This window comes from Cydia splendana, chromosome 24 (genome assembly GCF_910591565.1).
Source record: "Cydia splendana chromosome 24, ilCydSple1.2, whole genome shotgun sequence".
Lineage (NCBI taxonomy): Eukaryota > Metazoa > Arthropoda > Insecta > Lepidoptera > Tortricidae > Cydia > Cydia splendana.
The window spans coordinates 6633419-6647084 of record NC_085983.1 but is presented as its reverse complement, the minus strand read 5'-3'; the positions used below and the strand labels follow the sequence as shown (position 1 = coordinate 6647084).

The following is a 13666-nucleotide window of genomic DNA, read 5'->3' as shown; positions in this document are numbered from 1 at the left end:
TTTTTGTTCTGCAGAAGAGGGCTATTCGAGCAATATACAAAATGAACCATAGAGACTCACTTAGAGATAAATTTAAGGAAATTGACATAATGACAGTGCACTGTCAATACATTTATGAGAATATTCTGTATGTACATAAAAATATTGTAAATTTTAGGAAAAATTGTGAAATTCATAATATTAATACTAGAAATAAACATAAGCTCGCAGTGCCCTTCACTCGGCTCCATAAAATTAAAAAATCATTCATTGGTAATTGTGTAATATTTTATAATAAACTTCCAAACCATATTACTGAATTATCTATTAATAAATTTAAGAATTATGTAAAGCGTAAACTTATTTCTAAAGCTTATTATACCACACAAGACTACATGAATGATATTACAACGTGGGATTAATTGTTATTCGAAATGATTATTTATTTATTAGGTATATTTGATTATTGATGAGGAAATGGATATTCCGATGTAATACTGTCTACTTCTTTTGTTACTTATGCTTTTTTTTGACATTTAGATTTTATTCTAGAATTTCTAGACTAGTATTTTTTTATACAATCTTTTTAATGTTTGACGATCCTTTTGTGAAATTTTTAGTGTTAAATTTGATATGTATAATAATCCAATTTTATTATGGGATAATATTAACATCAATAAATTGCTCTGATAATTAGATTAAGATTAATTACGATTCATAAGAGCTTGTTGCTAGGCCTACATGAATAAAGTAAATTTTGTTTGTGTTTGTTTGTTTGCTTGTAAAAAGGCGAAATCCCAGGTTATCAACTGCGACGGTTAAATATGACTTTTCTGCCATTTTCTAGTACACAATAATGGCAGACATCAAACTATTATTGCTAATATAAAGGTGGCCACTGACGAGCCTTCCAACAGTCCAAATAGCGTGGCTGCAATCCAAAATCGGTCAGTGAATGTCTAAAACGTACAATGTTTAATATTAGGATGCCGTCCATTTGGATGAATCCATTGTAACGGCATCCATTTGGAAGGCTCGTCAGTGGCCTGCTTTACTTCCAAATTACTCAAAGGGTTTCATTGCCGACTCTCTAAAGTCCTTTTCACCACACCAGCTGGTAAAAGCTCTCTCGATTGTTCAAAAACCGATAAGAAAGTTGCATTTTATCCACATGTGAGGCAAAGTAATCTAATGCAAATTTTGAGTTGTTTTATTATATTTGCTGGTAGAATTGACTTTTAAATGATGATTTGGAATGATAAATATTTATTAACATTCATTTTGAATCGATTTGCTGTGATTTTGTTTGATATTTTACAGTTAGTATTTTCTTTGTGTTGATGTTGGTGTAATGAAAAATTTTGTGTTTCACTCGGTGGCAAGATTTGTTTAACCCTCGTGCCTTTATTATTATTTATTAGAGATAAATCACAATGACATAATATTTTAATCCAAAAGTATCGTTAATCCGGAACAGTTTGTCTCGATAATGCATTCCTTGAAAGTTTGGAACCCTAGCAACGCTCAAGAATCTCCAGATTCCACTTTTGGAATCTTCCGCTTGCTCGGGTATCAATATTAGCACGCGAGAGGTTAAACAACAACTTTGCTCCCTTGTAAAACAAATAGCTATTAAGATCTTATTTTGAAAACTCCTTAATTTTACTGGTGAAACATACCAGTTTTGAAGGTGTTCTGTTGCTGCGGCTGCTGAAACAGCGAGCCTCCGCCGAGGGACCCGAACGCGGGCCCGGCGGGCTTCGTTTGGAACGTGTTCGTGCCCAGACCCCCACCTACAACAACGAAATGGTTACTCCGACTACGGCTTTTAGCAAAATAAACTCCTCTTTAAGCGCCTCTTGCACCATCCCACTAACCCGGGGTTATCCGATTAAACCGTTAAGCCAGTGTCAAATTGTACTGGTAACCATGGTAACTCCAAGTTTAACCGGTTGACCCCGGGTTAGTGAATGGTGCAAGTGGCCCTAAGTCGGTTAAAAATGTAGCCTATATCACCCGCACAGTAAGACCAATAGGGTATTATACTGTATTTAAAATAAATTATTTTACACCATGCATGAAATAAAGCACCAGATAATTATTAGAAAAACCTAGATAGGAGTTATTTTTAAACACAAGTTCTATTTAATAAATCGGATAGAAATATAAAAAGTAGGTGAGTTGACCGTGACGTCACGATGTAATGTTTCATATAAATTCCATATTAGCAAATCGTTTTGACAGTTCTAAAAAAGTAACTGATTTGACTAGTAGGAAAATACGGAAAATACCCTATAGTTTCACACCTCACTCACCAAAACCAGCTTTAATAGTGTTGACACTACGGTGGAATACAATTTAATATATTTACGGCTGTTGTTGTCCTGAACACCAATAAAAAAAAAAAAAAAAAAAATGGGTCACTAAGTATGGGTCATTTAGATGACGAATGTTCTGTACGGGAATTCCATTTTCTAAATTTTATTTTGAGATACCGCTATTGGGCTTAGCAGTCTTAAGCTCTGGTTTCCTATGATAGCGGTGCGCTCATATAGCGGCCATCTACATACAAAATACTACTCGATCCATATATTTTGTATATGACGGCACCGCTAACCTAGGAAAACAGAACTTTAGGAGGGCAGTATTGTTCGGTTAAGAAATCTTACCAAGCGTGGGCTGATTGAAGCCGAAAGTGGGTTGTGTTGCAGGCTTGCCAAATGTGTTGTTGGCCCCAAACAGACCGCCTGAGGTACTCGTCGTTGTGCCGAAACCAGATGTGTTCAGGGAGCCGAATGCTGTTGACGGAAAAAAAGTATTTTAGACGAAATAAGTGAAATTTTCTGTACAAATTTTTATTGTTGACTGCACTTTTTTAAGGTTGTTAACTGACTAGTTGATCTTTAGATCAAGTAGAAATGAATCTTCTTCCTTGCGTTATCCCGACATTTTGCCACGGCTCATGGGGGCCTGGGGTCCGCCAGACAACTTATCCCAAGAATAGACGTAGGCACTAATCTTTACGAAACCGACTGCTATCTGACCTTCTAACCCAGAGGAGAAACTAGGCCTTATTGGGATTAATCCGGTTTCCTCACGATGATTTTCTTCACCGAAAGGCAACTGGTAAATATCGAATGGTATTTCGTACATAAGTTCCGAAAAACTTATTGGTACGAGCCGGGGTTTGAACCCGCAACGTCCGGATGGAAAGTCGCACGCTCTTACCGCTAGGCCACCAGCGCTTCAAGTAGAAATTAATATCAAATGCTTAGTCTAGTTAGAATACAATCCTTTTGAGCTGGCGAGAAACACGCAACTTTTGAAATTCGTAGTAAATCAAAAATGCTGCCTCTATCGATTGAAAACCGAACTGAACATTTCACATAATGTATCAGCACTAGTACAGTCGCCATTAGGTATATCGGAGCGGCCGAGGTAATCACAAATATCTAAACAAAGCCTCTATTACCACGTATTAGCACGTCGGCCGCTCCAACACTAATAGGGAGTATAGCTGGAGTATGGTCGGTATACGGTTATCGGAGGTCTACAATCGAGTTCCCGTAACCCCGCCAACAAAGCGCGCGGCGGAACACCCCAGGGGGTTTAGTCCGTGGAAGTCGGACATACCACCGAGCTTCTCCCGGGCCAGCGGGATCCATAAAGGATTCCCCCTGGGTCATCAAAAAAAAATGGTCGGTATAGGGTACCGGGTGCGGGCTGGCCGAAGGCGGGCGGCGGCGCGTTGGGCTTGGCGCCGAACAGGCCGCCGCCCGCGCCGAAGGCCCCGAAGCCCGAGCTGGGCGGCGCGCCGAACCCCGTCGTGGCGGGCTTCGCACCGAACAACCCCGTGCTTGGCTGGAAACAAAAGGTTATATAATTAATCGAGCAGATCTTGTCAGTAGAAAATTTGAAAAATGTAGGCGCGAAGGGATATCGTCGCATAAAAAATTTGAATTTCGCGCTTTTTTCTCCTGACAAGATTTGCTTGACCATCTATAGCAGTGTGACGTCATACGAGATCATAATTCCTTACCTCAAATTTTACTTTTACGAGCAGGCTCAAATGGTTTTACTTTAACTTTGCTCGTAGCGTGAAATATATTGAACTACTTTTAAGCTCATAATCCTAGATATTAAACCCGCGTGCTTTTTTCATTACAATTATCGAACTTGTGCGGTAATGTATGATAATCCGATTAACACTTTTATTGTTGTACTTTTTCTAACTGATTTAACAACCAAAATTTGATTAATATTTTGAAATACACAGTGAAACACGAGTGCATTACTGATTACACACAACACATCGGCTTCCTTATTGCACACTCGCGTATGGTGACCAACGTAGCATACTTGTATCATAATGTACTATTAGCAAGGTTCTTGATGCAACCGATTCTAACGTCCTCCTGCCCACCATACTCGGTTTAAGCCATTGAAATTTAAACCAAATTTTTTAGAAAATAGAGTTGTTTTTCCTTTGGTTCACGATTTAAGTAAAAACAAAGAATTTTCAGTGCAACCTCAACCTATCCAGGCTTTTTATACATAACTTGCTAAAAATGGAATACGTCCTTTAAAAATCACAATGGGCAGGACGAAGCTAAGTAAGCGAAGCGAAGATAAGTATCATCATGCTTAAATAGTTATGTATTTGTCTACTAATAAGAAATTATAGTTTGTCCAAGGACTGTCCCATTTCAAACATAGACAGAGAGAATCATACTATCTTTGTCTTACACTAGTACTAGCACCCAAAAAAAAAGGATGAGTATAGTTTTTTTGTTCTTATTTACTGACAAATTTGTTTTGACCAACTATACCTGTGTGGCTGTGTTCGTCCCAAACCCTCCGAAAGTAGAGGTGGTGGTGCCGAAGGTAGGTGCTTGTGTGGTCGTCGCTCCGAACAAGCCAGTACCTGTAAAAAATAGAGTTGATTTGAATCGATGGTTTTGTTAAGATTTTAACATTTTTGAAATTTGCCGCTTTATTCTACTGACGGGAATGGCTTGACAGACTATAGGCCCCGTGCATGAAAAATATACCGGTATTAGGTCCCTGGGGGCAGCATAGGAGCCGTCAGATTTTTGGCGCGGGGCGTAAATGTGTCGTTTTTGCTTCCTATGTAGCCCACAAGATGGCAGAACCTACGATGCACAAGGAAACGTACCGACGAGAACGGTAGATGGTAGCACTTGCTTTGGCAATGTACATGTGCACATATATTTCCGATTCAGGCCACAAGATGGCAGACCCTCCAACGTGCACGGTCCCTATATAGCTCCAAACTAACTACTGCCCTTCCAGTTGGCCTTCGGTGACCTTCACATAACGTCCGTTACAATTACTAGTACTGTCGACAAAAAAATATTTCGTACTTTATTTTTTATGGCTTACTTTATTAAATAATGTTTATGATTGTTATAATGTGACAGTTATAATAATGCATTAATTTTAAACGTTTTAATACTGTGGGATTTTAATTTATTAGCATTTATGAATGCCTATAGGGACCGTGCGCGTTGGAGGGTCTACCATCTTGTGGTCTGAATCAGAAACATAAACATTTACATTGCCAAAGCAAGTGCTGCCATCTACCGTTCTCGCACGTTTCCTTGTGCATAGTAGGTTCTGCCATCTCGTGGGCTACATCGGAAGCATAAACTTCACATTTACGCCTCGCGCCAAAAATCTGACGGCTCTTGTGTTGCCCCCAGGGACCTAATACCGGTATATTTTTCATACAAATTAACCGGCATTCAATTTCGGTATCTTGGTACATATATTTTATTTTACACGATACAATAGGAGAATACAATAAAATTAAACAAGAAAAACTAAATAAAAACTAAACTAGCATTAAATATAACTACTTAAAAATTGTTGTTTATGTATATTTTTGCACTTAATTTAGCTAATCTGATCAATCATTATCCTTACCTAAATACTATTCTATAATATCAAAGAAATAATGTGAAAGTTATGAGATATTTAGATTTTTAGTTATACCGGTAACGCTCCCTGGTTGCCCCCTATAGTTCATGCACGCTCCCTATTGAGAGTGATAATTTCCTTACCGACGGTGGAGGTGGCCCCGAAGGCAGGTTTGCTGGCTCCGAACAAGGAATTGGTTTGCGTCGTGTTTTGCGCGCCGCCGCCGAATGAAAATGTGCCTGAAATAAATAAAAATATTCAATTATAAACGTTACATACATACATCACTGGCTCAGTGACCCAAAGAGGATCTTGGCCTCTGACACAATAGACCGCCATTCTGCCCTATTCTGCGCCACTTCACGCCAGTTGGGTATTCCGAGGGCGGACAGGTCTTTTTGGGCTTCGTCACTCCAGCGGTATCTGGGACGCCCAGACGGACGTTTTCCGCCCGGGTGCCCCACATACGCTCTTCTCACAGCACGATCCTCCCCCATCCTCTCCAGGTGACCAAGCCAGCGGAGTCGTGTGGCTTTGATCTCGCCAATTATATTAGGCATCGTAACCAGCTCCTCTTTTATTACTTATAAATCTTATAACCTACTTGGTTCGTATGAATTCGTGACATAATTAATAAAGAAATCTTTTTTTTCACAATCCACAACTCCCGCGGGAGTAATATAGGCCTTTACCCTTCAGTACACTTGCATAAAATAAGATATTTTTCGAGCAAGTGTGATGAAAAGACAGTTGTTAGTACATGAGGTGTGTAAAACAGATAACCAGGAACACTGGCCAGCCACACACATGCCAGCTGATCACATAGCCAGGAAGACAGGAGACAACCTGGAAAAGCTAATGGACACAGGTTCGGTGGAAGGAAAGAGGCCGCAGTCCAACGCGATGGTCCGACCAGGGGCCGATTGCATAACAAACTACAACTAATATTACAAGCGGAACTCCTTATTTAATAAGTGAAATTAGAAAAGGAGTTCCGCTTGTAATATTAGTTGTAGTTTGTTATGCAATCGGCCCCAGGCCGTGTTGCATAATAAACTACAACTAATATTATAAGCGGAACCCCTTTTCTAACTTAACTTATTGGAAAAGGAGTTCCGCTTGTAATATTAGTTGTAGTTTATTATGCAACACGGCACAGGCATGGGCGCCGGCAGCGGGGTGCAAGGGGGTGCACTTGCACCCCCCTGTCAGGAAAGAAAATACATAGAAAAAAAAAATACCCGACTACACCAGCATTATTAAGTTACTGTTTCAATAAAAAAGGCTAGGTTGCTGTCCAAATTTGTTCATCACATAGTCAAGGAATTCAGTATCCTCCCCCTTGACTCTGTTCCTGAGAACACTAAGTATATTTCCTAATCCTAATGTCATAAGCTGGGTCAATGTAATACCTCGTAATAAAAATGTAATACCTTTATAAAGACTATTGCTTAGCTTAGGGGCTATTCATAAATTACGTCATTTCAAATTAGGGGGGGGGGGGGGGTCTGGACATCGGATGACGGTAGCATGAAGTAGGAGGAAAAGGGGTCATTTGAAGCATGATTTTTGGATGATTATAGGGGGGGGGGGGGTCAAAAATCGTCAAAAATCGATGACGTAATTTATGGACAGCCCCTTAGAGATCTGATTTTATTGTTTATTAAAAATAATGCGTTATTTATTAAAATTAGGAAAGCGTTTATGTATTTGACGGCGCGGCACTGTTTTTGTTATGATTCAAGAATGCCTCCCAAAATATGGTGTCTCTGTTGGTTCACTATTTGGGTTTATCATACGATACAATAGTGCATCACTTGGGCTTCTATGTCCAGCACTAGTGGACACAGAGCCGGAGTTTATGATCGAAGAAAAGAAAAAAAGGTTAAATTTTTAAGCGAAGTATTTGGTACGGTTACTACGAAATTCGTATTTGGCCCTTATTTGTTGATGTTAGCAAAGTGATGGTAGAATTTCGTGTCTAATAACTGCTTCAATCGGGTTCATGATGTACGAAAGATGGTCAAAAAACTTTTTAAAGATAATATAATATTTGTACGGCTACTGCATAGGTAGGTTTTTCGACATTTGTATGGCTTTTTTTCTTTTATTGGAATATTAGATTCGTAATGATTGGGTAAAGGGGGTGTTTTAACAACAAAAAATATAAGGCAAGGCATCAATCTGCTTTTTCAAATATGATCATTATAAACGCTTAAATATCGACATTTGTATGACAGTATCGACATTTTTATAGCACTGTGTCGACATTTGTACGCCACATTCGACATTTGTATTGTCTATACATAATGATCATATTTCAAAAAGCAGATTGATGCTTTATATTTTTTGTTGTTAAAACACCCCCTTTACCCAATCATTACGAATCTAATATTCCAATAAAGGAAAAAAAGCCATACAAATGTCGGTAAAACCCACTCTTCTAAAATGTACCCAGCTAGCCAATTGTGCTTGGTCAAACTATTATTATGACATAAGAGAAACAAATGACTGTATCGAGTCGATCGAGTGCTTCTATTCCAAATATGCACCTCCCTGAAAGTAATCCTGGCGGCGCCCATGGGCACAGGTTAGCAAATCGCTATCCATGAAGGTCCATGATGCTTTAGAAGTCGCAAGGGATCGGATAGGCTGGAAATCTGCAATCCGGAATCATGTGCTCCACTTGGAGGTCACGACCCTTAGAACGGTATAGTCGTGGACGGTCTAGAACGCAAAATGACTAGTGTAATATTTTGCCTATATCCCTTTTAGTCTACATCGCGAACGGTCTAGAACGCAAAATGACCACTTTTTTATATCACTAAGGTAGGTTAGGTTCGTTAGTTATCTTCAAACGGCCGAAGGCCAAACAGCACAGAATAGGAGCCCCGCGATAGCGGGGCTCCGTCGACATCGCTAACGTAAAGATAAAACGACGAAAATAATGTAGGAAATTTGCGTTCTGGACCGTTCGCGATGTAGACTAAAAGGGATATAGGCAAAATATTACACTATAGTTCGTTTTTGTTAGCATTAGAAATAAGGTAAACAATCTTGATGTGTCTTTTAATTGAAACAGCACAGAATAGGAGACCCGCGATAGCGCTATTCTGTGCTGTTTGGCCTTCGGCCGTTTGAAGATAACTAAGTTCTTTCTAATGCTAAAAAAAACGAACTATAGTCATTTTGCGTTCTAGACCGTCCGCGAATAACCCCTTAGAACGAAGCAAGGAGGAGGGAGGAAAACAGACAACAGCGGCAACTCACTGGTGTTTCCGAAGCCGGTGGTGGAGGCGCCGAGCGCGCCGCCGCCGAACACGCCGGCGCTCGTCGTGGCCGGAGCACCGAACGCTGCAACACAACACTATTTAATCACACTTCGGCTGCGTTATTAATTGTTATATTGTAGGGAAAAGGGTGCCAAGAAATGAGACACGGCCGTTTATCGTATAGCTATATTCGGACTGACAAGGCTGTTGCCGGGTGCAACCGGCTGACGTGAAATCTCATCTACCCGATATCTTAAACCTAACATCCCTCCACCGATAGTTTTTACAACCAAAAGAACAACCATGACTCAGGAACAAATACATATCTGTGTCATCACACAAATAAATGCCCTAACGGGGATTCGAACCCAGGACCATCGGCTTCACAGGCAGGGTCACTACCCACTAGGCCAGACCGGTCGTAAAATCGTCGGTTGTCGGTTATACTAAAAATTACTTACTGGAACCGCCGAAAAGTGGTTTGTTCTCTTGCTGTGGCTGACTAAAGCCAAACACCCCTCCCCCCTGCGCCCCCTTACGGCCCGCCGTGTAGTCTTCAAGCCTCAACTCTTCCAAAGATTTGTTCTCATATTCCTGTGGAAAGAGAAACATCGTAAACCTTTTTCATTACACAATCTAGCTCTTATTTATACCTAAAAACAACTTTACTGTAAAAAGTAATGTGATATAGTCCGACAAGAAATTGTAGAGAATTATTGACGGCGCCACTTCCTATGTAACTGTCACATTTATGACGTAAAATGCTTAAAAATGGCAACAATTTAGATTATTTACATATGCAATTTTTTTAGTAAAATTTTATGAATTTTATATCGCAATATAAACGCATTTGTATTAGTATAAACAACTATATAATAAACTTTACAAGTTTACAATATTGTCACGTTGTAGATAATGTGTTACATGCACATTTACTACATACATATCTGTCATGTTCTGCGAAGTCCCGGACTTGACGACCACGTCGGTGCCGACCACTGGGTTGTATTTCCCGTGGCAGTTTGCTTTATTGCGACTATTCTGACATGTTACCTTCATACAAGTGATGCAATGGTGCTTGATGTTGATGTTCTGTGAGGTCCCGGACTTGACGACCACGTCGGTGCCGACCACTGGGTTGTATTTCCCGTGGCAGTTTGCTTTATTGTGACTATTCTGACATGTTACCTTCATACAAGTGATGCAATGGTGCTCGATGTTGATGTTCTGTGAGGTCCCGGACTTGACGACCACGTCGGTGCCGACCACTGGGTTGTATTTCCCGTGACAGTTTGCTTTATTGTGACTATTCTGACATGTTACCTTCATACAAGTGATGCAATGGTGCTCGATGTTGATGTTCTGTGAGGTCCCGGACTTGACGACCACGTCGGTGCCAACCACTGGGTTGTATTTCGCGTGGCAGTTTGCTTTATTGTGACTATTCTGACATGTTACCTTCATACAAGTGATGCAATGGTGCTTGATGTTGATGTTCTGCGAAGTCCCGGACTTGACGACCACGTCGGTGCCGACCACTGGGTTGTATTTCCCGTGGCAGTTTGCTTTATTGTGACTATTCTGACATGTTACCTTCATACAAGTGATGCAATGGTGCTTGATGTTGATGTTCTGCGAGGTCCCGGACTTGACGACCACGTCGGTGCCGACCACTGGGTTGTATTTCCTGTGGCAGTTTGCTTTATTGTGACTATTCTGACATGTTACCTTCATACAAGTGATGCAATGGTGCTTGATGTTGATGTTCTGTGAAGTCCCGGACTTGACGACCACGTCGGTGCCGACCACGGGGTTGTATTTCCCGTGGCATTTTGCTTTATTGTGACTATTCTGACATGTTACCTTCATACAAGTGATGCAATGGTGCTTGATGTTGATGTTCTGTGAAGTCCCGGACTTGACGACCACGTCGGTGCCGACCACGGGGTTGTATTTCCCGTGGCAGTTTGCTTTATTGTGACTATTCTGACATGTTACCTTCATAAAAGTGATGCAATGGTGCTTGATGTTGATGTTCTGCGAAGTCCCGGCCTTGACGACCACGTCGGTGCCAACCACTGGGTTGTATTTCCCGTGGACTGTACCCGTGGCTTTATTGTGACTATTCTGACATGTTACCTTCATACAAGTGATGCAATGGTGCTTGATGTTGATGTTCTGCGAAGTCCCGGACTTGACGACCACGTCGGTGCCAACCACTGGGTTGTATTTCGCGTGAGCTGTGCCCGTGGCTGTTTGCTGCTGTCCGAAGCCTCCTGTAGAAAAAAAAAACCATTAGGAAAAAAAAACACGGCAGAATAATAATAAAATAATTATTAAATGAAGCTTATGACTACGAAATAGTCAATAGGCGGGTCCACACAGAACGAGCCGCCTCGTGGGGAATTTGCCGCGCGAAGTAGCTCGGTCGGTGGAGACGTGCCTCGTTCGAGGCAATGCGGCCTAGTAGTTACAGAACGGACGCCTGCTCTGTACCTAGAACTATATAGTACTAGTACTATATATACTATTATTTATTCTGTGGCATGTAATTCAGTCGCCGCTAAGCTTAAATGGGACTGGACCGGACACATCTGCCGTATGCCAAACGACTTGTGAGCCAAGAAAACGACCGAGTGGACACCAAACAGTGCGGCGTCACGGCAGACCTCGAAGGAGATGGCGGCACGATCTTGACGTCTTTCGGAAGGATTGGCCTAATATTGCCATAGAACGAGACGCGTGGAAGAAAGAGAGGGAGGCCTTTGCCCAGCAGTGGTACACAACAGGCTGACAAATAAATAATAATGTAATTCATACCGGTATTATTGCCGAAGAGCGTGCCGCCCATGGCGGGCTGCTGGCCGAACATGCCGCCCGTGGCCGGCGCGGCTCCGAACAGCGTCGAACCCGGCGTGGCGGCCGCTGTGCTGGTCGATGTGCCGCCGAACCCGAAACCTGGAGAATAAAATAGTTATTTGTTATACAAGGGGGTAAAGTTGTTGTTTAACCGCTCGTGCTAATATTGATACCCGAGCAAGCGAAAGATTCATTGAACCACGAGCGTAGCGAGTGGTTGGAAAAATGGAATCTTGAGCGTTGCGAGGGTTTCAAAGCACGAGGGTTAAACATAATTTGCCCCCGAGTGAAAGACAACATTTTTCACCACACCAACCTGAAGCAAATATTAAATGTAAAATATCAAACAAAATCAAACCAAATCAAATCCAAATTAATGTTATTAAATATTTATTATCCAAAATCATCATTTAAAAGTAAATTCTACCAGCAAATATAAGAAAACAACTCAAAATTTGCATTTGATTACTTTGCCTCACATGTGAATAAAATGCAACTTTGCTATCAGTTTTTGAAGTGCAAAGTAAGCCTTTCCGAACTGGTGTAGTGAAAATAAAATTACACCACATTGGTGACCATCAATCACGCTTTAGCCCTATTTAGGGCCATTGCACACCGCGTTTTTTATACCACAAAGCAGTTTGTTTGCGTGTGTCGCATACAAACTAGCGTCGACGGCGCGTTAGCATCGCGTCTGTAACGCTAGAAACGCGCGTTGCAGGCGCGTCTGCATCGATGTAGGTGTGCAAAAGTCTACAAGCTGCGTGTGACTTGCGTGCGAATCGCGCGTGTACCGATACAAACGTCGACGGCGATAAAAAAACGCGGTGTGCATAGGCCCCAAATACTGTATCCGTGACAGGGAAGCGCATGACGTTAAATGGTTAAACCGTTAACCCAGTGTCAAATTGTACTGGTAACCATGGCAACTCCAGGTTTAACCAGGTGTGGTCGCTCCGCATTGTCGTCGCGTCGCTACAAGTACATGCGGCCACACCAATGTTGCCGCGCACCGCTATGGAACGGACGCCTGCTCGCGCTTGCGCCACCTAGTGGTCACATCTGTCGTAATAGACGCGTTTTGTTAGAGAGTGAACCTTCTGTATCTAGTACTATTATTTATTCTGTGGTTTAACGAGTTAACCCCGGGTGGGATGGAGCAAGTGGCACTTAGTCTCCTTTACGGGTTAAGGTTAAGACAATACATTACCAGCTGGTTTCGCTTGGAAGGGCTGCTGCTGCTGGGCCCCGAACAACGGAGCGGGCTGCGAGGCCCCGAACAGGCCCCCGCCTGACGAGCTGGCTCCAAACCCTCCGAAGCTCCCTCCCGAACCGAACCCAGATGTGTTTGTTGTTCCAAAAACTCCGCTTGAAGTGTTGGGCGCCCCAAACAGTCCTGGAAACAGTATTTAACTTATAATAAAGACGGAATGCTAGAGAATTGTCTATACTTCCCTTTTGTGCATTTTTTTGACCGAGCATTAGCGAAGGTCTCAGTTTCAGTTTATTGTTAAAGTCAAGTTTATGCAAGATGCTTAGGCGAGTCCACACAGAACGAGCCGCCTCGCGAGGAAACTGCCGCGTTAAGCAGCTCGGTCGTTGGAGTCGTGCCTCGC

At 41.9% G+C, this 13666-nt stretch overlaps 1 protein-coding gene across 1 annotated transcript in view; it reads right to left on the bottom strand.

The window, feature by feature from the left end:
* The window catches only part of LOC134802173 (nuclear pore complex protein Nup98-Nup96-like), a 98965-nt gene that overhangs the window by 80931 nt on the left and 4368 nt on the right, over window positions 1–13666 (bottom strand). Inside the window, exons 4-13 of the mRNA XM_063774766.1 lie at window positions 13261–13446; window positions 12012–12149; window positions 11331–11467; window positions 9653–9785; window positions 9190–9273; window positions 6063–6158; window positions 4809–4903; window positions 3693–3840; window positions 2649–2777; window positions 1659–1772 (exon numbers count right to left, since the gene is read on the bottom strand). Of these exons, the coding sequence (XP_063630836.1) occupies window positions 1659–1772; window positions 2649–2777; window positions 3693–3840; window positions 4809–4903; window positions 6063–6158; window positions 9190–9273; window positions 9653–9785; window positions 11331–11467; window positions 12012–12149; window positions 13261–13446 (1260 nt within the window). The remainder of the gene's footprint in view (window positions 1–1658; window positions 1773–2648; window positions 2778–3692; window positions 3841–4808; window positions 4904–6062; window positions 6159–9189; window positions 9274–9652; window positions 9786–11330; window positions 11468–12011; window positions 12150–13260; window positions 13447–13666) is intronic.